General features: G+C 40.0%; 1 protein-coding gene across 5 annotated transcripts in view; it reads right to left on the bottom strand.

Moving 5' to 3' along the window:
- STAT3 (signal transducer and activator of transcription 3) overlaps positions 1 to 24,844 on the bottom strand; it is a 58,099-nt gene that overhangs the window by 18,200 nt on the left and 15,055 nt on the right. For 4 of the 5 annotated variants that reach the window (XM_074343389.1, XM_074343388.1, XM_074343387.1 and 1 more), the window contains exons 2-8: positions 8,481 to 8,609; positions 7,421 to 7,565; positions 6,864 to 6,962; positions 885 to 980; positions 663 to 744; positions 373 to 467; positions 51 to 202 (exon numbers count right to left, since the gene is read on the bottom strand). In XM_074343389.1, coding sequence (XP_074199490.1) covers positions 51 to 202; positions 373 to 467; positions 663 to 744; positions 885 to 980; positions 6,864 to 6,962; positions 7,421 to 7,565; positions 8,481 to 8,608 — 797 coding nt within the window. In that variant the 5' untranslated portion in view covers position 8,609. Of the gene's footprint in view, positions 1 to 50; positions 203 to 372; positions 468 to 662; positions 745 to 884; positions 981 to 6,863; positions 6,963 to 7,420; positions 7,566 to 8,480; positions 8,613 to 24,844 lie in introns of all 5 variants that reach the window. The other variant, XM_074343386.1, reaches the window with a different exon arrangement.

The raw sequence follows: 24,844 nt of genomic DNA, 5'->3' as shown, positions 1-24,844 counted from the left end.
AGCACCACTTGCTAGAAAGAAAGGGAAAAAAAGTCTCCTTTATCTTTTACCAGTTTTCTAGACGATCTAGGCAGATGTTGGGAGGGCCTCCAATGCAAGCGATCTGTTGCCGCCGCTTCCAGTCAGCCAGCTCTTCGTCCGTGAGAGTTTTCTGCACATACTCCATAGCTGACAAAAGCCCCGCCAACTCACTCACGATGCTCTGGTTGGAAACCAAAACAAAGTCAGAAAACATTTCCTCAGACCATCTCTAACCACAGTCTTCAGTCAATTCCAGAGAAGGAACTCATTAGAAAACAGGCAAGTTCATCCCTGAGATGCCAAAATCCCGCAGAGGAGTGAGACACGCAGGGGAAGGTGTCATGCTCTTACTCGCCGCATCTGGTCCAGTGCAGTAAGCATCTGTTCTAGCTGCTGCATCTTCTGCCTGGTCACCGACTGGTTGTTTCCATTTAGATCCTGCATATCTGAGAAGGAAGGAGAAACTCCCTGAGCACAGGGAACACTCCTTTCCCTAATAACTAGGCTCCCTTAAGCACCAGCAGCCCCTGAATGCTCCCTCCCCCAAGTCTGAACACAGATGAAGACAAACAAGTCCTGAAACTCAAGTAACACAAACTCACTTTCTACAGGAGATTTTAACGTCTCTAATATTCACTTGCCTCCTTGACTCTTGAGGGTTTTATAGTTGAAATCAAAGTCATCCTGGAGATTCTCTACCACTTTCATTTTCTGTTCTAGATCCTGTTTAAAACAAACAGAAGCAGAATTAAAAAAAGTTTTCCCTTGGGAGAGGGAAAAACGTTTCTGAGAAGAATTAAAGCCAAAACCTCACAAAGGATACATGCAGGACCCACAGGCAATACCCCCAAGAAGCGCTTCACCTGGACTCGCTTCCGAACATCCTGTAGGTGCTGCTCCAGCATCTGCTGCTTCTCCGTCACCACGGCAGCTGTGGGGTGGTTGGCCTGGCCCCCTTGCTGCCAAAGAAGGGAGTCAACACACATGTGAACACAGGAAATATGGGGAGAAAAATACCTCTGAACAGTCTCCACTACCTGAGATGTTGCTGCCATTGTGAGGGGAAGGGAAACAGAGCAGCGTGCGGGGCATGGTAGCAGGAAGTTACCTGGCGGCCGGGGCTCTCCAGGTGCTGTCAGTGTGGTGTCAAGAAGCTCTCATAGTCTTACCTGTGTCCTACCTCTAGGTCATACTATAAACCCACTCTTTTTTTTTTTTTAACAACCCACTCTTTGTATTGTACCTGGAGACCATATGTTGAGCTAAGACACGGTCTCTACCTTCAAAAAGCTCTTAGAGGTTAAGTACATAAAAAAAATTCAGAACCATTTATGACAGCACATGTTGGATGCCTATTTAAATGTATAGAGTGTTTGATACATTTCAGTGGGATAATTAAAAAAACCCACCTGTCCCAGGGATGAAATTCCCTATCAAGAGATATTATCTCAGGCGAGAAGGGGAGGAGGCTGGTGCCTTGATAAGGCTGAATAGCACAGGAAATTTAAAAAATAAGTTTTGTCCAGACTCATAGAGAAAACAAACTTACGGTTACCAAAGGGGAAAGAGGAGGTGCAGGAATAAATTAGGAGTTTGGGATTAGCAGATATAAACTAATATATACAAAACTGATAAACAACAAGGTCCTACTGTGTAGCACAGGGAACCATATTCAATAGCTTGTTATAACCTACAATAAAAAAGAATATGAAAAAGAATATATATACGTGTATAACTGAATCACTATGCTGTACACCAGAAACTACCACAATATTGTAAATCAACTATACTTCAAAAAAAAAAAAAGTTTTGTCAAAGTAATAGGATATCTTCTGACAAAAAAAAGACCATGTAAAAGCCATAGTAACCAAGACAGCGTGGTACTGGTGTAGGATGGAGACATCAACCAATGGAACAGAACTGACAGCCCAAGAAAGCCACTATATACCCAGTTTTCCAACTAGAAACTCCGCTGCCTTCGATTTCACAGTGAGTGACCGAATCTTCCTGGCTCTATACTCCGTAATCTCTCAGTTTGATCTCCAGTGCCACCAGCTCAGTTCAAGCCCCAACTCTTGATCCCTTTGCCTCTAACCTCTCTCACGTCCACGTCTCTACACTGCTACCAGATGTCTCCAAAATCAATCCTAAAGATGCCAGTTTTAGAGGGAGTCATTTTCTCCCTTTCCCACGGTCCTTGTCCAAGCCCACAGGATACAAACTTCCCTTAGAAGTTTCAGGAAGGCAACCTCCAACCTCATTCTCTTGGCAGCAGAGTGACTCATCTGATTGGTGAGACTGGTAGAAAGATTCTGTGCACACAGAGATGTTCAAAGAGCCTGGCATGTATGCTGGTGCCTCTCTCCTCCCACTCTCGCCTTCTGGGGCACACCCGGGGCAGGAGTGAGGGCCTGGTTTCCAGAAGTTTTAGAGGCCTGTGTCTCTGGGTTCAGTGGGTGTGACTGTGTGGTCTCTGAAGCTCCATATGGATAGCTGGGGCAGTGCCGCCCTGCAAACCCAATCTCCCCACCCTAGGACCTAACTCAGGGGGCCCCTATAGTCACACACCCAAGCCCTGCTTTCCAGTCTTGTTTACCAACAATACAGCTGATATTTTAATCTGCATTAGACTCCTACATCTATTTCTAAACTGGCACTGCACTTAAAGCAGGGAGATAGATGTGATCAATTATCACCCACAGAAAGCTGCTCCTAATACTTTAGTGAGAACTCTTGGCTCCCCACTGCTTCCGGGTATAAACAGCTCGGCCCAGCACAGTCAGATGTTTCATACTATTCAGCAACTTAGATCTTCCCCTCCTGTGCTTCAGCCACCCCAAGCTACCCACCCTTCCCCACATACAACATGTTTTCACGCTGACTCCCCCACACCCTGTCCACTTGGCCTGGCATGTGCTTCCGCCTCAGCACACCTGAGCTCATTCACCTTCAAACTCGGAGCGAATGTTTGCTCTCTGGTGAAATCTTACTCAATTTTCCAAAGCAAGAGGACCCACACTCTCTACATTTTTCTCACTGGAAGTGTTTGTATACCTATAACCCCAGCTAGACTGAGAGCCCTGGTAACAGGAATCCCATCTCTTTGTTTTCCTATCTCCTAGTGATTTACCCATGAATGACAGCTGGGAACATGCCAGATGATGTAAACAGAGAAAATCACAGTGAGGCCTGGGTTGAGGCCTCACATATCCAACTTGTAGCTTTATACCGAGGACTGTAAACTCTTCCTCCAAGGGCCAGGTGGTAAATACGATTGGCTTTGTGGGTCACACGGTCTCTGTCATGAATACTCAGTCCTGCCACTGCAGCGGGAAAGCAGCCAGAGACAATGCATACACAGACATGTGTGGCTGTGTTCCCCAAAAACTTCATTTACAAAAACACGCAGCAGGCTGGATTTGAGGCATGGGTATTGGCTGCCAGCCCCTGATCAGTATGACGGGAACATCCTTTTTGTAACTCTCCTGGTATGGTTGGAGCCTCTGTCCAAGTTGGCTTAAATTGATTATTTTTATCTTATGGAAGAGAATGAAAACATAAAGGTTCTCCACAACACAAAATTCTAGTGATGCACAGATAAGTGCCATTTGCTAACCTCCCGTCTCCAGAGTCCTGAACTGTGAGTGTTATTAGTTACCCTCTCACCCACATTGGAGCATATCAGTTTTCTACTTAAAATTCTTTAGTGGGTTCCCATTTCCTACAGAAGTGGGGATGATGATGATGATGATGATGATGACAGCAACAAAAAACAGTTAACACATTTATTTCCCATTTAGGTGTCAGGTACTGATGTAAGCTAAGCATTTTACATCCATGAGTCAACTTAATTCTATGAAGTAGGTACTGTTATCGTTCCCAGTGGAGGGACAAAGAGAGTAAAGAGTTTGCCCAAGGTTACACAGCAAATGACAGAGCTATGGGGTTCAAACCCAGATGGTCTGGCCCCAAGGCCCTTGTGGTAAACTGCCCTCCCAAGGCAAAGCTGCTCAGCATGACTAACTGGAAAGATTTTCATGATGTGGCCCTTGCCCAGCCAGATGCTGAACTTCCCACACTTCTCCCAAGAATACATGTGCTCTGTTTCCCTGTCTGAACATGGCCTTCGTTCTGACTAGAGTGCTCTCTCCTTATCGTCTGCCTGATGCACATATAATAAGCCTTAAGTCTCGGCTACAACACTACCTTTCCTTTCTCTGTGATGCCTTCCCTGACTCCCTCAGTTAGACCTAGATGTTCTTTCTTTGTCCTGGCTGCATTTTTGTCTTTAAAAAGAAAAAACTGTACACCCATGTTCACAGCAGCATTATTCACAATAGCCAAAAGGTGAAAGTCACCCAAGTTCCATCAACAAGTTAATGGATAAGCAAAATGCGGTACAGCCATACAATGGAATATTAATCAGCCTTTGAAAGGATGGGAATACTGACACAGGCTACAACATGGACAAACCCTAAGGATGTTATGCTAAGTGAAATAAACCAATCACAAAAAGACACTGTGAAGTAAGCCAGAAAAGAGAAAGAAAAATACCGTATGACATCACTTATACATGGAATCTAAAAAAAGACACAGATGAACTTCTCTACAAAACAGAAACAGATCAACAGACATAGAAAACAAACATGGTTACCAGGATAGGGGAAGGGGGTGAGATGGGACAAATTGGAAGTTTAAGATTTGCAGATACTAACTACTATATATAAAATAGATAAACAACAGGTTTATACTGTACAGCACAGGGAACTATACTCAACATCTTGTAGTAACCTACAATGAAAAAGAATATGAAAATGAATATATGTATGCATATGTATGACTGAAATATTATGCTGTACACCAGAAATAGACATAACATTGTAAACTGACTTAAAAAAAAAAAGACACACACTGTATGACTCCACTTACATGAGGTAACCAGAACAGTCAAATTCAGAGACAGAAAGAATGGTGTCGCCAGGGGCCAGGGGAATGGGGAGCTGTTGTTTAATAAGTATACAATTTTAGTTCCACAAGATGAAAAGAGTTCTGGAGATTAGTTGCACCACAATGTAATGAACTTAACACTACTGAACTGTATACTTCAAAATGGTTAAGATGGTACATTTCCTGTTGTGTGTATTGTACCACAACTTTTTTTAAAAGAAGAGGGAAAAAAAGGGAAAATATTTCCCTGATTGTAAGATATTAAAGAAAATATCTCAGGGAAAGTAAAAAAGTCAAAAAAGTCTCCTATAACCAATGATGTTTGGTATATATCCTTCTAGACATTTTATGACACACATCAATAAATATGTGTATCATCTCCATTTATTTTTCCCATTATGAATCAGATCTCCTATTACATCATCTAACGGGTTATTGTTGCTACTGTATAAGAGAACTACTGCGTCTTAAAATATTTATCTTAAATACAATCATCTTTCTGAACGCTTTGTTAGTTCCAATAGTCTGGTGGGGTTTTTTAAATGTTGTCTCTTGCTTTCCAGTATTTACACTCCCACTGCTTTTTCTGTCGTATTACATTGGCTGGATCCTTCAGAAAAATGTCAATGGCAGGAGGCATCCTCAATCTTGTAACTGTTTTCAATGAGATTACTTCAGTGTTTCACCATTGAGCATCACGTTCCCTTTGACTTCTGACAAATATTCTTTATTGTGTTAAGAAACTCCACTATTTTTTATCTAAAATGGACACAATTTTGTCATAACAAAAATACAATTTTTCTTCTTTAACTTACTAATTTAATGAATTACAATAGCATTCCTAATATTGAGCCATCCTTGCATTCCTAGAATATAAATCATGCTTTGTACATTAAGCAGGATGCAAAAATCCTAACCATTTTCTTTACTGACATTGTCTTCTTTAGGTTTCTATATTAGTGTTACTCCAGCCTCATAAGATAAGCTGGAAATATATATATTTTTTTCCTACCCTTTGGAAGAGTTTAAATGATACTGAAACAATCTGTACCAAAACAATTTGTTAAAACTTTTAAACCATCTGGATTATTGGCTCTTGGTGGAATAGGGAGTATAATTTTTTTAAGTCTTTTTCAATACATTTTTATGGCTATTGATCTAATTAAGTCTTTCCCTTTTTAAAAATCGTATTTTAATAATTTGTATTTTATTGCATTATAAAGTTGTCTGATTTTCCATTTCTCCCAGACCACAACCTCCTCTGGGGGAGGTCATAATAACTAGCACATAGTAGGATACACATGCACATACACACATAATAGATTAGATGATCTAGGTAGATAGATATGACTATCATATATCACTGTAAGTATTATATGATATCATAGCCTTCTGGTCCAAAGGTGAACTATTATAGCCTTCAGGGAAAGCAACCCAGAACTAGCTATAAAATTTATATACATATAAACACACACACCCTTTGATCTAACAATTCCATGCTTGGAAATCTACAGTAAAGAAATCAAAGCATGAGTGCATATATAAAGATATATAGGGAGATACTGCAGCAGTATTTATAGTGGGGGGAAAAAACCCAGAATGAAGTGAATGTCTATCAAAGGGAGAATAATTTAATAAATTTCAGCAAATCTATACCACAGAATACTGTGCAGCAAATAAAGAAAATGAGCTATACCACTTGACTTAGAAAGATTTACATGACATAATAGTAAACAAAAAAAGCAAGATGCCGAGAAGTAAACCAATTTAAGTGTTTGTGTGTGTGTGTGTGTGTGTGTGTGTTTTCTATCATTTGTACAGAAGAGCAAGCACATCTTGGCACACAAGAAAGAAAGCACAAGTTCAACAGTGCTCTGTTTCTTCCCTGGCCTCACCTGGGCTGCAGTGGCTGCAGTTTGGAGGAGGCGGGACTCTTCCCACAGGCACCGGGCCACAATTCGGGCAATCTCCATTGGCTTCTCAAGGTATCTGCTCTGTAAGTCGGAGAGAAAGATAATGAAAAGTGGCAGTAGATTAAGGAGATGTGGACCAAACTTTGCTAACTTAAAGCTAACTTCCTCCTAAGTTAACAAGTCAAGGAGTATCCAGTTCAGTCAAACTTTAAGCATTTAAAAGAGAAAGAAATAAGACAAACCAACCAACCAACAAAAAAGATAAAAGAATTATCTTCCTATGAAGGGACCTGGTTACAACCATGTTATTAACATGCTAACATAATATGATTAACTAACAATCACATTATTACTTCAACTGACCAAAGAAGTGAATTTCAGGTAAGGATGCTCAAAGGGCTAGTTACTTCTCCTTTGATTTAAAGTACAGGACAGGTTCTCATTATTTAGCCAAATGAGAAAAGAAACACTTTCGGATAAGAAATCTTAAACCCTCCTCTGCGGGTTCAGTTTCTCCTCCACTCAGTTTCTCATCACACCTGAAGGAACTGCTTGATTCTTCGCAGGTTGTGCTGATAGAGAACATTTGACTCTTGGAGGAAGCGGCTATACTGCTGGTCAATCTCACCCAAGAGATTATGGAACACCAAAGTGGCATGTGATTCTTTGCTGGCCGCATATGCCCTAGGAAAAGGAAGAAGGATAAAGAATGATTCTGAAACCTACACACATGCACACACCCAGAATTCACCACCAAGAAGGAGGGAGAAAAAACAAGTTAAACCTGATGCTTTAACCCATTCATTTTAGATTCATCTTGCTTAGCAACAGTAAATATCATCAATTTAAAAGTTATCAACAATTATTCCAGATACTACTAGCCACTGTCATAGTTCTGTATTTTTAAAATACTTGAGTGAAGTAAACAGACATGCTATTTTACTTTAAATTCTCGGTCAATTCTGTAGTCGGAATTTTAGTAGCAAATAAGCAATCTCAGGCTAGGATGGCTTATTTCCAACATCTCTAAGTCACCTCCCTGGCCCCTCACCTAATTCTGGAAAAACCAGGTCAAAGGTGTGAATTAAACTAAAATTAATAGGTGTATCTGAATACATTAAAGTGAAGGAAATAGTTGTTGGGATTCTGTGCCATTACCTCCTCTATGAATGAATTTATTTCTCTTACTCCAGGTCTTGTTCCTTTAATGAAAGGGGAATCAGAAGTATAGACCCAAATTTTCACCCATGACAGAAGTCTCATTCAGATAAAATATATTTGTATCATGTTCCTGAAGTGTCAGAACACACAGAGCATCTCACCAAGTAAATGAGACCCAAATTAGCCTTTAAAACATCTACCAGCAAGCAGGCTGTTTCACTGTGCCAGAAGACAGCTGCCCATATGCCCTTCTAAATAAAGAAAATGATTTTGCAAAACTAAAACTACCTTTTTATCTTCTGATCTCTTTTGCCCCCTCGCCTGTGTCCGTAAGTTTTTCAGTGGAATGGCTAGCAAAGAGTTAAGCATTGAGCAGAACGTGTCTCTTGACTCAGACTAAAACCTAACGACTTGGGGAGTTTCTCAAGAAGGACTTACCAATCTTGACTCTCAATCCAAGGGGCCAGAAACTGCCGTAGCTCCATCGGGAAGCTGTCACTGTACAGCTGGTGAAGCTGCTCCAAATACCGTGTGTCGAGCTGCTGTAGCTGATTCCATTGGGCCATTCTGCTGGAATCAGGGGTCACAACCGTAAACCAAAGTGTTCATATGGTCACTACGAGCCCTAGTAGTAGACAGTATAGAAACAACCCACCTCCCCAACACACATGTCGGTCTGTCATTAGGGACAGATGCTTTGGAAAGGACTTCGCATGTTTCTCCCAGTTGAGAACAACACATATACAGTCACAGTCTCTACCACTGGAACCACATCACAGCTTCTTTCTTCTAAACTAGGATGACAATGTGGGCATGATGCCAACTTCTAGGATCCATTATCTACCAGAGGTATGCGAAGCTGAAAAACTACTTAAGTTCCAGATCTCCATTTCTTCCTCTATAAAACAGTCATAATTCCATCCCTCGGGGCTGTTGAGATAATATTTCTAGAGCATCCAGCTCAGTGCCTAGTGTACAACAGATGCTCCACAGATGTCAGTTCCTTTCTTTCTACCATACACTCCTTTTAGGTGAACTGAGAGGTTTAAATACAGGAAACCCGAACTAAGACCAAAATGTGGGATGTGGATGTTCAGGGAAGACAGAGAGCTAATTCCAAGACTACAGGTTAAAAAGTATAAGCAGGGGTCTGCCTGGCATTACCCCACTCAAAAAAAAAGTAAATTTGTTTTTGGAATTTCTCAGTCTGGGGTGAGAAAGAAGAGAAGCTAAAAACCAGGCATTCCAGTTGTTCCCCAGCTCATGAATACCCCAGGGAAATGCTCAGGAAGTCAAGCCAGCTAACCACCCTGAGTCCCCTTTCTGAAAAGCCTGGGTCATGGAAATAGCAATACAGACCAAGTAGTCTTAAGAAGCTGTAAAGATAACTGTGAGTAGTAGCCAAAGACTAAGGTATGCACAGATCAAAGTATATGGAGATGGCCCTCTGGGACAGCGAGAACATTTACTGAAAGATAGAATACATATAAACATACAGGGGAGGCACAGTGGAGGCGGGTATAGCTCAGTGGTAGAGTGCATGCCTAACATGCACAAGGTCCTGGGTTCAACCCCCAGTATCTCTATTAAATAAATAAATAAACCTAATTACTTCCCCCCCAACAAAATTAAATACACACACACACACAAACACAAACATATACACTTAACTAGAGTGCTTGCTTTATTTCTCAGAGAAGGCATGAAGAAGCACCTAATTACTGGTCCTTTCACTGGTGATAAAACTGACAGGTCTTCTGTTCTCAAAGTAGCAAGTGGTTCAGGATCTGGTGTTCTGACAGAATCTGAGAGGGCTGTGCTGCTCCTCTCCCTGCCTCTCTTGGGCGGGAACAGACACAGAAGATCCCCTCACGTTGCTACTGCAAAGATGGCATCAACTGGTCAAGCTTCCAAGCACCTACTCAGGAAAGCAGGGACAATCTCTTCACAGCAGTCTTGTACAATGAGCAATTACAAATCCTAAAGCAGCATTATTCAATAGAAATGTACTACAAGCCACATGTGCAATCTTAAATTTTCTAGGAGCCATATTTAAGAAGCAGGTAAAATATTTTTTTAATTTTGCATTATTTTTTACTGAAATATAGTCAGTTTACAATGTGTCAATTTCTGGTGTACAGCATAATGTTTCAGTCATGTATACATACATATATTTGTTTTCATATTCTTTTTCATTATAGGTTACTGTAAGACATTGAATATAGTTCCCTGTGCTATACTACATAAACTTGTTTGTTTTATGTATAGTAGTTAGTATCAGAAGCAGGTAAAATTAACTTCAATCATATGTTTTATTTAACCCAATGTATCTAAAATGTTATCATCATAACATGTGATCATATAAAAATTATTAATGAGACACTTCACATTCTTCTTTTTGTGCTAAGCTTTCTAAATCCTGTGTGTACTTTACACTTACACCACTAAGGTATTTCCCTCCTCAAGTACTAAGGGCTTAAATGCCACTGGTGAAAAAGTTCAGTAAAGCAAAGAAATGAAAATGTCAGTATGAGGTATTTGCCCCAATCAGACCAATTTTGTTTCCATAAATAAACTAAATCTTCCAATAACGTTAGAGGGGAATACGTTAAGTTCCCTGGGCTCTTGGGATTTTTTCTTTTAACGGTGTCTTCCTTCCTCTTAGGCACCTTTCAAACATTTTCAGCACCACTCCTTTGCAATTGTCCCTAGCCCCACCATCTCTCACCCCAAGACTAACCTGCCACAGGACCAACGCGATGCTACTTGGGCAGTGGGACATGTACACCAAACACTGGCTAATGAGAGCAGTAACTGAAGCACATGCCACCCACTGAAGCAGTATAACCGTACTGTGTTTTACTCTCAATAAGAAATCAAAGGCCATTAAAACTCTTACAATATTCACATTAGGGCCAAGTTAAAATTTGCCTCCTAGGCTAAAAGCATCAGGATCTGCCTTCTGTTTCTTAGGACCTGATTTGCATAGAAATCTGTTTAAGATGCCAATTTATGTAGATTTCTACTGCATATGAACGTACGCAGTAGACCTACATAAGTCAATACCGTAGTCAGTAGACACGTGGTTATTGAGCATTCGAAATGTGACTGGTTCAAACTGAGATACGCTGTAAAATACACACTGGATTTTGAAGACTTAATATAAAAAGTAAAATATCTCACAAATATTGAAATATTAATATTCTGGATATATTTGTTAAATAAAATATATTATTATGATTAATTTCACCTGTTTATACTTCTTTAAAAGATATCACTACTAGAAACTTTACCATTACATATGTGACTTGCCACCTATTTTTTTTGGACACTACCCCTCTAGATTATGCAGTCAAAAAGCTGTGGTCCTCCTAATAGATGATTTAAAGAAACAGACATCTACTTTTCAAAATAAATTCCAGTATCATAAATCAATAAAAAGAAGACTAATTATTTAACTGCTGATCTTGGATACAAATGTAGAGCCATCACAGTCTGCTCCCTGAGGTTGCAAATGAAAACATAAAGCACTGTACCTGCTCAATTAAAGATTAACATTGAAGTCATGCATAAATATTTGTATTTTCAAACTAACATACCATTAAAAAATTACAAGTTGTTGAAGATTTGCCAATTCATTTCTAGCCTATAACTCAGAGGGGTTTTGTTATTGTTGTTTTGGTTTTATTTGGGGTTGTAGTTAGTTTCAGTAAGTAGTATAATAATTATGTTGTTTCTTAAACCAGAAACCAGCTAATAGTATTCTCCATAAAATTAAAGCACCAAAAATGACTGATTGTATGTTCTACCTCTCAGCCTAATCACTGTAGGTAATACTGTAATAGCTATCTTATATTTTTTTGAAAAAATCATTCCAATTTAAAGCCAAAGTGCAGGTAGTATTTTCAAGGAGAACATGGGCAAAGAGTCAAACAGTGATTTTCTTACCAGCTACTTAGCTACAAACCATATTTAACTAACAGGGGCCACAGGGCAACCAGACCAAACACTCTTCATAAGAACTGTATATCCTTAAGAGGTCACTAGCCAAATTGTCTAGGAAAACCACTGCCAACTAGCTTTGTGCTAATCGCTTTACTAGGGAAAAAAATTTTTTAAAGCCCACTTTATTTAACAATTTCAATTCTGGTTTTTCAAATTACACATTAATCTGAAGAACTCCACTAAATTCTAACTAAAGTATTTCTTATCTATGGAATAATTCTAAGTCTATGACTTAATAACCACTTTCACTGAACTCCAGAACACAGAAAGCGATTTGCACAACTATTTGAGTGCCCAGGACCATTCTAGGTGCAGAGGAGAGAAGTCAATTCATCCATAACGGTGGCTGGTTTAGGGTAACACACGCTCTTAATTCTCTCCAGGTGTTTATTCAGTTTAGGTTTGCAGACAGTAAATGTTAGCAGATAAAGGAAAGGTAAGTGTGATCCCGTTTTCTACAACTGAAGAGAAAAGAACAATAAAAATGAAACAGCAAGTCACCAAAGACTTTCTGAACTTTTCAAAACAGGAATTTCTCAACCCCTTGGGGATAACTTACCAACAACAAGTCATAAGGCAAAAAACTATTGTCTAATGGGGAACTTATTACTGTAAAGATCACTAAAAAAGTTTGTCCAAGTCACAGTTCTCATTTATACACTTCACTCTAAATAAACCAAGGGGTATGTTGAGAATCACAGGTCAGGACCACTTACAAAAGGTTTCATTATACCAATCCCATAAAACATCGTTTTAAATTAACATTTGTTCTTCACAGCCACGCACCAGCGGATTTACCACAGGGCTGAGTGAGGGAGTGAGGGGTGAAAGTGAGGGGAGACACGAAAGCCAGAGACAATAATCCAGAACAGAAAGCGATCGAAAGATAGTTTCTGTTCCACCTTGCACTGTGTCACAAGATTTTTCTTTGGGTTTCAGCCATACTCTATGTTAGAAATACCTATATTGTAAATAGGACATATTTATATGCATTTGTATTTCATCTGTTCCTACACTAAGCTCCTCTCTGCTATCAGGAAAGGCCCAGGGACTAAGGCAACTCAAGTATAAAGTAACATAGAAATTGTACTAATTTCTAAAGAAACCAGTCTTTGTAAGAAGACATTTTTAAGGGATTATAAAAGTAATAATCTTCACTGTGGAAAATTTGAAAACAAACACCCAAAAGATAAAATCACCCATGTCCTATTATCTCACTATCTAGAACTACAATTGACATATATATTTATATAATTCTTTTCAATCTATCTCAGAGTGTATATATATTTGTTTTTTCTTGAAAGTTGGCATCATAGTATTTTTACAACTTCGTATTCTCTTTTAAATCTTATTGTATAGTAAATATGTACTACAGAAAGATTTCTGCTTCAAGTCCACAGAACAACTGTTTGATTTCTATCAGTGCTTTCAATGTAATCCTGATAATTCCATTCGGAGCCACAGAATTTATTTATATTTATAAGCTCCAACAGTTTATTCTTACCATACCACATTCCAAAAATAATATGAGGTAGCTACAAACTCATATTATTTAAAGTAAAATGAAAGTAAATTATGGAGGAGAAAAAAAGTGAGAAAAACTGAAAGACAATTAATGCTACAGAGACACTCAATCTTCTTGAAATTGTCACTGTTGAATCAAAGGCGTAATGAGTGATAGGGAGTCCACATTTAGATATTACAGCCTCAGCTATTTAACTACTGGTAATTCAACCATTCATAAACACCCCAGACATTAAAAATTTGGAATTTCAAATTTACAAAGATAATTCGAAATAAGTACACTTTTAAATATATAATTTCACGGCTTATAAATCCAAACAGCTCCTTTATAAAGTTTAAGACTAGATGTTTGCCTTTACAATAAGTCTATATAGAAATCTAGTTTTGACTTCCTAACAAGACAAAATTATTAACACTTGAGTGCCCAGTCTGAACTAACCTTATTGTAATATTCAAATATATTCAATTACAAATAATAAGATTTGCTTGAAAGTCAGAAACCAACTCTTCCTTGCAAAAATAGACACTCAAGATACAAGAGAACTTGAATTATATAGTTCCCTACTAATGTGGCAAAACTGAGTATGAGAAAGAAGTATCAAATAAATGACTGGGCAGTGGAGCTCGGAGAAGGCAGGGAAAGAACAATTTTAATAATACTGTGGAGCACACTCAACCCCTAAAAGTCTGCTATCCCTCATTCTTCTTATTTCACTTTAATTCTTGGGAAAGTCCAAGAATCTTGTGCTGAGCACATGACTTTTTCCATTCCAAATCCTGCCTCGTGTAAGCTCTTACCACTGGCACCACTTTTGTATAGTTATCTAACTTAAATCCAGAAACACAGAGAATAAAATGTATCAGATTTACAGTTAACTGTAAGAGGTGGAGACTAGCAGGAATGTAAACTACCAGCAAAAAGGAAGGAAAACCTGGTGCTCTGATCCATGAAAGACAATCAGGATTTTCAAAACAAAACCAAAAGCACTGCCCCAAATCTAGTGCTCACCCAGCTACCTTTGGGAAAAAGATCCTGAAAACCATCTATTGCCAAAGCCTCTTATTATTTCAAATCTAATCGTGTTAAGGAGTTTAAAAAAAAAAAAAAAAACCTGACGTATTCTCCATTCTTGATTTGGGATACGCACTACATTTGATCACAAATATTTCGGATTAAAGGAGCAAGAGCATAACAAACATAATTCCCTCAAAAACGAAAGTAACACAACTAGACACGCTTTGTCAATTATGGAGAGTGAAGCTTATGGTTAAAACTGCCTGAGAACAGGTCTGAGCTCTAGACAAAAACCACAAAAGAGACCAAATTGGTGTCACATGGCCTCCCCACTTTGTGACACATCCCTTCCCCCAATCAGACACAGCCCTCTGATGAATGTGGTGTGAAGCCAAGGACAGAGAGACCAGACACTGGCTGGACCTGGGTCCAAGCTCTGCCTGCCTTTTCAGCTACTTGTTTGGGGGACATTACTTCACTACTGAACAGCCTTCTCCTTTAGTAAAATGGGGAAGTAGTCCTCTTTTAAGGATTGTTGCAAAAGTTTAAAAAAAATAAGGGATGTACAAGGATGCTTCCTTATCTTGGCAATTATAAATAATGTTGCTGTTAATAGCAGGGTGTATGTATCTTTTCGAATGACTTCTTATTTTGCGGCTGGCTTTATTCCTTTGATAACTACGTAAGTTTAAAAAGCTAAAGCTCTAAACGTTCTTAGAAACAATGAACAGGACATATATGTAAATTTTAAAAAATATGTGCAGTATATTGTGTATATGAATTTACATGCAATATATTGTATATGTGCAGTCAAATTGTAACAATTCTACCTAACAAAACTGAGAACTGAAAATTAGTAAGTAAACCTAAAAAAAAAATCAGGGATTAACAGCATCCCTCCTACATGTGCTAGACACCCCTCATTGCTGTATTGTTTCTTCCCCTCAGAGCATCCCTTTCAACATTTCATATGCTAAATCCATTTCCTCAATGCCCTGGGAAACAGAGATTCATCCATCAGATTAGTCCTGTTAAATGGTAAAGTCCGCTTTCCCTGCTGGTAAAATACATGCATTTTCTGGGTCTCTGTACCATATCCTGAGGGAGGGAGGGAGTAATGCTGTGATTTGGTGTCTGGAAAGGGGAGAAGGAAGGGAGAAGAGAGAGTTGGGTGGTGACCTGATATCTCCATACATAGTCCACCTAATACAGCTCCACATTATAAAAAGACTACAGGTCAGAACACTGAGTGATTTCCAAACGAAAGAAAAAGATGAAAAAGAAGAACGTTGGTTTAAGAGCAGTCCAAATAACTAATGATCATCGTTAATATTTATTTAGCACTCTTTTAAGCACTTGACATATATTTATTTCCTCATTTCATCCTCACAACAACCCTGTGAGATAGATACTACTTTTATATCCCATTTTACAGAGGAAGAAAATGAAGCACAGAATTTTAAGTGACACCCAAGATCAGACAGGTAGTAAAGGCATGGAGCTGGAATCCTAACCTAGCCTGTTTTCAGCATTCCTGCTCCTAACCGCTAGGCTGGGGGGGGGGGGGTTAATTGATTTTAAGTAACCCATGAACCAACCATAATATTAAGCCGATGTGATCTTATGGTATTTCAACAGACGTATATAGTGTTTGAATTAAAGGGTCTATTAGTCCAGCTGTAACTGGGGCACACCTAATGATACTCTAATCGTATCACAATCTAAATGGCTCACTGTGAAACACACACATTCAGGAAGGGGCAATCAGGGTGTGAGGCGTCCAAGAACTGGAATATTTTGCCCAGTAAGAAGACTTGGGTTAGAAGTGAGGTTAGGAGGGAAAAAGATAAATTACAGAAGAGTGGCTTTTTAAATATTTGATCTGTACATGAAAGGGTAAATCACTTAAGAACCAGAATCTGTTTTCCCACAAATTCTACTCCCAGATTCTGCTCTCTGGAGTAATTCTCTCTGTATGCAGAGGGTCCCCACCTGTAGGTTAGAATTACAAGGGCAGATATATATATATATATACACACACACACACACACACACATATATATATATATGTGTGTGTGTGTGTGTGTGTGTGTGTATAGATTTTTTTTAATAAAAAATAAAATAGAGATGCCTGGGACCAAACCAGATTCCAAATCAGAATTGCTGAGGGTAGGAACCAGGTTTCAATACTTAAAAGCTCTTCAGATGATGCTAATACCTGGCCAGATTTAGCACCTCAGAATAAGAGCAGAGATCAGGACTCAACTCAGGGTGCAAATCAGAATCACCTGAGGGGCTCGGAGATGCTGGAGGCTGGTCCTTACCCCACATGTACTGAATAATTAGCTCCAAGGATGGGCAGCTGTAACGCAGCAGAACACTGTGGAGACTGCATAAGGGGACTACGGCATGAGATAAGGTCGGAAGGGCTCTCATGTAAGCCATACTCAGAAACAGGGACTCTCATCCAAGGGTAATGGGAAGGTCTGAAAAGTTTTAAGCAGGCAAGTGACAATTTGACCCACATTTCAGAAAAGATCCCTCAAGATGCAATAATCAAGGTGAAAGATGGAGGCAGTCCTGAGCTTGGGTGGTAGCATCAGAAATGTCTTGAAGGGAGCATTTTCCAGAGATACGAAAGGGAGATCTGATGGGGCTTGGTGATGGTTTGAAGGGCAAAGGTGACTCAGAGAAAGGGAAGAGTAAGGGACAACCTCCCAGGTTCCTTTGCGTTTGATGGTCAAATGGAGGTTAAATGTTCACCCTGAGAAATGGCACAGCAGTAATTCCAACACTGGGAGAACAATTGCTGGACAGCCTCTATGGACTGCTCAGTGTATGCGCTATGATCAGGCTGGATTCCCTCTAGACAACAAGGTTACTGCAATCCAAGAATAAGTGCTGCAGTAAAACTAGTAAGTTCATTCTTAACCAAAAAAGGTCCAGGGTTTTTACTCCAGTGACTGATTGACTCCTTTTCTGAGGGGAATGGTGGAGTTTAAGAAAATCCACCAGAAACCTCAGAGCCAAAATACACCTGCGCCACGCACGACAAGAGCTTTTATCTGCCTCCCCACATCTGCAGGCTTCCCTCCAACCCACTTTCCATACTGTGAGTAGGACACCTTTTTAAGACATAGACTTGATCTTGCTACTCTCCTACTTAAAAACCCCGCTAATGACTCTGCGTTGTTCTTAGGCTGAAAAACAAAACATGTGTTACTAAGGCAGCAGCGTGCTGTGCTTAGAGCCAGGATCCCAGAGCCACATGTCCAGGCATGAATCCAGCCCCACTGCTGAGATGGATGTGAGCTAGTGCCAGTGATTTAGCCTCTTTGCATCTCAGTTTCCTCATCTATAAAAAGGGCGAGAAAATAGGACTCACGCACAGGGCCACTGGCCACAGCTGGCACACAGGGTATAAGTGTTTGTAAGTGTGTTATTAAGTGACCCATGGTCTGGCTACCCCTGCCTTTCTTGCCTTGGTTGGCACCAGCCTACTGGCTGAGCTCCTGGCACTCATCCTGCTCTTTCAGCTGCTCAGAAACACTAGGGCCTCCCTCCACAGCCCCGCCACAAGCCTTCCTTCTACCACCATGACCATCACTTGGACCAGGGCACTGTGACTCCTTAACTTGCACTTGTAACCTCTATGCCCGAATGCCAGCTCGAGGAGAGGAAGAGCCTCAGCTTTTGCTCACTAGCGTGTCCTCCCCTTCACCCCCCAGCATCCAGCAGGGTGCCCAGCTCATAGAAGATACTCAAAACACACATACTGAGTGAATGAAGTGCTGGTATGAATTACAACTACATTGACTGAACCAGATTCTCCCAGGCAAGGACACTGCCTCCAGTAAGAAGTATTCCAAGGAGCAGACCCACTCTTTCAGACTTGCTGTTTGAAAAATTCAAGGATGACCTTTCAATAAGTAAAATCACTGCACATCCCAGCTCAAAAACACACACCAACTTCTCATCGTCCAATCCAAAATCTTTACCCCTGGCTAAGACTTCCCAACTCCTCAGCCAGCTTTGACCACCTCTAGCATCTCTCTCCAGCCTCCAGATGACTTTCAAAATGGCCTGTCTTCCTGAAGTCAACTTACTCCCCCCTCACCTAGACTTTGTTCCTTTTCTTTCCATTCTCACAGATGTTTTTGCCTACAATATTCTCCCTTTGAGGGCATCATATGTCCCTTTCCTGTCTCTGTTGGAGAGGCATTCCCTGACCCCACCCCTGGCCCAGTCACGGCTTTGACTCTGAATGCCCACAGTACTGACATATGCGGCTGAGGCTTTTTCTTGTTTTGATTCCATCACCTCCACTTGACCCTCATGTATCATTCTAATTTAGAGCTTCCAACTGGATATTGGATTTAAGATACCAAATGAACATTTCCTTTGTAGTTTCCTTTACTCACATTTGCACACACACATAAATACCACCTCCACTGCAAAAAGTTCCTCCTGAACATCACTGATGGTGACAGTACTGAAAAGCATGGCACAAGTAAGGCAACTGCATCTAGGAAAACGAGACTAGCTCTACCCTATATGATTGGCTACCCAGAATTTGGGGGTTTTTCCAGAGAGAAGCAAAGCATCCTCCCAATGAGCTGTGACTGCTGAGGGACTCACCCTCACAGGAATCAGAGGCAAGGTGCCAACTTTTTAAAACAGGAGTAGAGCCTCTGATAAACAGTTACAGGTTGGGCAAGCAAACCTTCATGTCAAAATGTCCAGGCTTGAAGGCAACAAAGGGAGGAGAAGGACAAGTTGCTGAAAGAAAAAAAAAAAAAAAAAAAACCTGTGGGTACTGTTATCTCTGGCCAAAGCCCAAATATAAGACTCAAAAAGCATCCACTGATCTGGAATGCTATGTAAGTTGTTAATATTCTTTCAAAAGAGGCAACTAAAATAAAGCAGAGGAAGGGAATTCGAGTTTCTGGATCTCAGTGTCACAGATCCACAATACAGTTCAATACTTACTAAAGAGAAGGATGAACCTTTCCTCAAATTTATTCAGGTCACTTTCCCTATAAGAGATGTTAAGGTAACCAGGTCACTTAGCATGGAGCATGGATAACTAGGGCTGAGAATCCCTATTTGTGGACCCTGTGTTAGAACTCTTTCCTTCAAAGTAACTATGGTTTAGGGGCAGAACCTCAGATTCAAATGTGGTGGTTGTAAAACATGGGCCCAAATTATTTGCTACTCCTCCCTTCAAGAGAAGGGGTCTTTGTCTCCCACCCTTGAATCTGGCTAAGCCCATGACCGCTCCAACCAACAGAGTATAACAGAAGTGTCGGTATGCAACTCTGAAGGCCTGATTCTCTTGGAGGGCTCATTCCCCAGAACCTAACCAACATTCGGTGAGAAGCCCAAAGCAAAAGGGGCCCCATGGGGGCATTTCGTCTACAGTCCCAGTTGAGATCAGTCTTTGATCCATCCTGGCCCAGGCATCAGGCATGTGAGTGAAGCAGCCTCCCCATGGTAACTGCCCCCCACCCCTCAATGTTCAAGTTTCCCCAGCCGGGGTCCCAAACTTTGTGGAACAAAGACAAGGCATTCCTGCTGTGCTTTCTGAATTCCTGCCCACAGAATCTATGAGCACAAGAAAGTGGTTGCTGCTTTATGCTACTGAATTTGAGTTGGTTTATTGTACTTGGTGACTAGAACAACATTTTTACCAACAGAGTGATGGAATACCATCTTTATAGAGTCCAACTTCCATGAGAAAGGAAAGGCTTTGCTGTAAAAACTATCTGACTAGTAAACCTCTTCCTTCCTCTATGCACTCAATTTCTAAATGATTCATCCAGTTCCACTCCTTCAAAACAAGCCCTGACAATCTCCAAATTCACATCTCCAGCCCCAATCTCTCCCATGAACCCAAGTCCTCTAAATGCCTACACAATATCTCCACTTGGCTGTCCAACAAGCACCCCAAATTTAATGTATCCCAAACTAACCCTTTCATTAAAAACCTCTCCCAGACAACTTCCTCTCCAATCTTCCCCATTTTAGCAAATGGCAACTCCATTCTTGCGTGTGACCAGGCTAAAAACTTTGAATATAAGCCGTGACTCCAATATCTCTCCTCTTCCTGTTCCTCCTCCTTCTCTCCCCTCAATATCCAGTCCATTAACAAATCCTGTTGGCTCTACCTTCAAAATGTATCTAGAATGTAAGCAGTTCTCACCACCTCCACTGCTACAATCTCACTCCAAGCCACCATCAGTTCTGACCTCAACTACTGTACTAAATCCTAACAGGTCTTGATGCTCTCAACCTTGTCCCTCTACAGTCTACTCTCCGCATTATAGATCCTTTCAAAATATAAGTCAGATCATTTCATTCCTCTGCTCAAAACCCATTCAGAAACAAATTCCAAACTCCTACCATGGCTCACCAGATAATCCATTTTGCCCTGGATACCCCTCCAACCTCCTCTCCCACTGCTTTCCCACTGGCTTACACCCGCCTCCTTTCTGCTTCTGGAACACACCACACCCATTTCTGCCCCAGACTTTCATACCTTCTTCTCTTTCCTGGAAAGCTCTTCCCCTAGATACCTAGGTGGCTCGCTCCCTCACTTCATCCAGGTTTCTGCACAAATGTCCCTTGACATCACTCTGTGTAAAATAAAACAGCATCTAGCCCTGCTGAATTTTTCTTCACAGTACTCATGACCCACCAATATACCAGATATTTCTTTTTTGTTTCTCTCTTTCTACTGCCACTTGCCAGGGCTGTGCACTCCAGAAGAATAGATTTTTTCCTGTTCACTACTACTTCCCCAGCACCTACAGGATGTTCAAATATTTGTTGAATAAATGAGCAAAAATTAATAAGCTATAAAAATCTGTAACATACTTTCAGCACAGAGAAGACTGAAATACATTAAACAGCTAATTAACTTCACCTAATGGCATAAGCTAGTTTTCCTTAAGCACAAGCTAATAGATGAAATTATTCATGCAAATTTACTCTAAGAGACAAAGCAAATATATACAAAGTTTCCCAACAGAAGAATTTACATGAAAATGTAAACATCAAAAAATTTTTTGCCATCATTCAGAAGTCCATAAACAGTAAATGCTGGAGAGGGTGTGGAGAAAAGGGAACCCTCCTATAAGCTGGTGGGAATGTAGTTTGGTGCAGCCATTATGGAAAACAGTATGGAGATTTCTCAAAAAACAAAAAATAGAATTACCATATGATCCAGCAATCCCAGTCCTGGGCATACATCCAGAGGGAACGCTAATTCAAAAAGGTACATGCACTGCAATGTTCACAGCAGCACTATATACAATAGCCAAGACATGGAAGCAACCCAAATGTCCATCGACAGATGACTAGATAAACAAGCTGCGGTATATTTATACAACAGAATACTACTCAGCCATAAAAAAGAATAAAATAATGCCATTTGCAGCAACATGGATGGACCTAGAAATCATCATTCTAAGTAAAGTAAGCCAGAAAGAGAAAGAAAAATAACGTATGATATCACTCATATGTGGAATCTAAAAACAAAAGGAAAAAAGGGATACTATGAACTCAACTACAAAACAGAAATAGACTTACAGACATAGTAAACAATCTTATGGTTACTGGGGAAAGGGGGGTGGGAAAGGATAAATTTGGGAGTTTGAGATTTGCAAATGTTAGCTACTATATATAAAAATAGATTAAAGAAAAAAGTTTCTCCTGTATAGTACAGGAAACTATATTCAATACCTTGTAATAACCTTTAATGAAAAAGGATATGAAAATGAATATACGTATATGCATGACTGGAACATTGTGCTATACACCAGAAATTGACACATCATAACTGACTGTACTTCAATTAAACAAAAATAACAAAATTAAATAAAACAATACTCTGCCTAGTAAAAATATTTTTCTAATACAAGGCTTTTCCTATCACGCTAAACTGCTATATAGTAGATCTGATACTCCTAAACTTTTAATAATGAGACTCTAGCACCCTGCCATCATCTAAAAGAGGACATTTCATGACATGTGCCTGTTGGTGGTACCTGAGAACTTAAGAAATTATACTGTAACTAAATACTGTCATGTAGACACTGAAATGAGGCATCTCCTAAAACATTAAACCACTTGGATGAGTAAGTTTATTCTGAGATATTCCCAAAGTGAAAGGTCTAAGACCCAACCTAAAGTCAATCGTAAATCTCTTTACACAGTAAATCTGCCTGCTTTTCAGTGCTTTACCCTCAAGACACTTGGGCTCCAACTCAGTAACAAAAAGCATTTTGCTGTTGTTTTTGCTGTTGTTTAAGAGCTCTTGAAATGTATCAAATCCAACCTCTTCACTTTATAGACATGGAAATAGGCCACCGACATCAGCATTGGGAACAACATTCAATAATCAGCATCTTGACTTAGGTTAGTGTTACTTCCACCACAATATGACTTAAGAGGCGAAGAGTGGATCAAGCCTTCAACTTTACAACTGGAAAACTACGGTGAGAGGGGGAAAAAGCATCTGACTACAAAGAGAAAATCATCTATCCAGGCAGAAAAAAAGGGGCCACAATTGCTATTCTGTTAAAGTATTTTGTTGTTGGGGCTTTAAAAAAATAATGTTTATTATATAGCTGGAACCTCCATAGATAAAAACACACAGAAGCAAAATACATTATTTCTCAAAGGTTTTCTTTCCTTTTCTTTTTTCCCCAGTTTTAATGAGACATAATTGACATGGGGGGGGAGGGTATAGCTCAAGCAGTAGAGTGCACGCTTAGCATGCGTGAGATCCTGGGTTCAATCCTCAGTACCTCCACCAAATATAAATAAATAAACCCAATTACCTCCCTCTCATAAAAAAAAAAAAGAGAGATAATTGACATATAATACTGTATATATTTTAAGTATACAACATAATTTGATAGACGTATGTATTGTGAAATGCCTACCACAGTAAATTTAGTTAACATCCATCACCTCACAAAGTCATAATTTTTCTGCTTGTGATGAGAACTTTTTAGAGCTACTCTCTTAGCAACTTTCAAATTTACAATACAATGTGGTTAAGGATAGTCATCATGTTATACATGACATCTCCATCTCAGAGGTTTTCTAGCCAACTGTGACATTTAGAAGGCCACGTGCAGTGCAAAGGTGTCTTGGGTTCATTGAACATGTGAGTGCCTCTTTACCAGGTGCTTTGCTAAGCCCTGAGGAAGACAGAATTGGAGAATTCATAGTACCTCTACCAGAGCAAGGGGAACGCATAACTCCAGGGGGTACTCCTGAGACATAACACAAAATAACAAGGTGAATGGTGCTCCTGGACTTGTGCAATCTGGTCCCTACTGTCAAGGAAGATACAGTTTTGAAAGAAAAGCAGACGCGTAATGAGATAACTACTTGGAAGTGGAATGGTGCTACACCAGAAAGCACATACTGTACAAGGTACCGTGGCTCTACAGGAGAGCCAATAACACTAAAAAGGAAGGGCTAACCAGTCCAAGTCGAGGGAACGGCATGTGCAAACACAGAAGCGTTCAAAAGAACACAACACAGATATTCTGGTTAAACATGACCCGAAAGCCTACTAAAGTGACAGTGAATCAGGGGTGATGGGTACAAATGCACAAGGACAAAGAATGGGACAATCTCACCTGATGATGGTAGACAAAAGATGTCAGTATGATTCTGGAATCTAGAAAGTGAAGTGATGGTAACTGACTTAGCACAGCTGAGAAAACTGAACAGTAAGGGCCTGCAGAAAGGATTTCCAGCTGGGGTATGCTGTATAACCCTGAAAAAGCTCAAAGTTGGAGGTAGTAGGTATGGTTGAAGGGAGAGACAGAAAGTTTGGCTAAAAACGGGAGAATTGGTTAAAAAAAATCTGTATAAAAAGCATTTAGATTCCCCAGATAGCTACCTCTCTCCGAACCCAGCAGCAGATAGAAAGAAAACTTATTATCTGCAGAAAGCTAAGTCCAGACTTGGGGACACCAGGCACAGCTGGGAGCAAGAGAGTCACTGAACTAAAACAGAGGTAATTAGGTGAGAAAGTACAGACATCAGCTCCCGGAACTTCGGTAGCCAGGGCCTCTGCCAGTCACCCTGCAGGGAAACACAACAAGCAAATAAGACCATTCAACTTTAACTAAGAACTACTGCATCTTTTTGAAATTTTATTTTTTATTGAAGAATAGTTGATTTACAATGTTAGCTTCAGGTATACAGCAAAGCGATTCAGTTATATGTATATATA

The sequence above is a fragment of the Camelus bactrianus genome, chromosome 16 (assembly GCF_048773025.1).
Source record: "Camelus bactrianus isolate YW-2024 breed Bactrian camel chromosome 16, ASM4877302v1, whole genome shotgun sequence".
In the NCBI taxonomy this organism is placed as follows: domain Eukaryota; kingdom Metazoa; phylum Chordata; class Mammalia; order Artiodactyla; family Camelidae; genus Camelus; species Camelus bactrianus.
The sequence above is the reverse complement of the archived record's forward strand: the minus strand, read 5'-3'. Positions and strand labels throughout refer to the sequence as shown.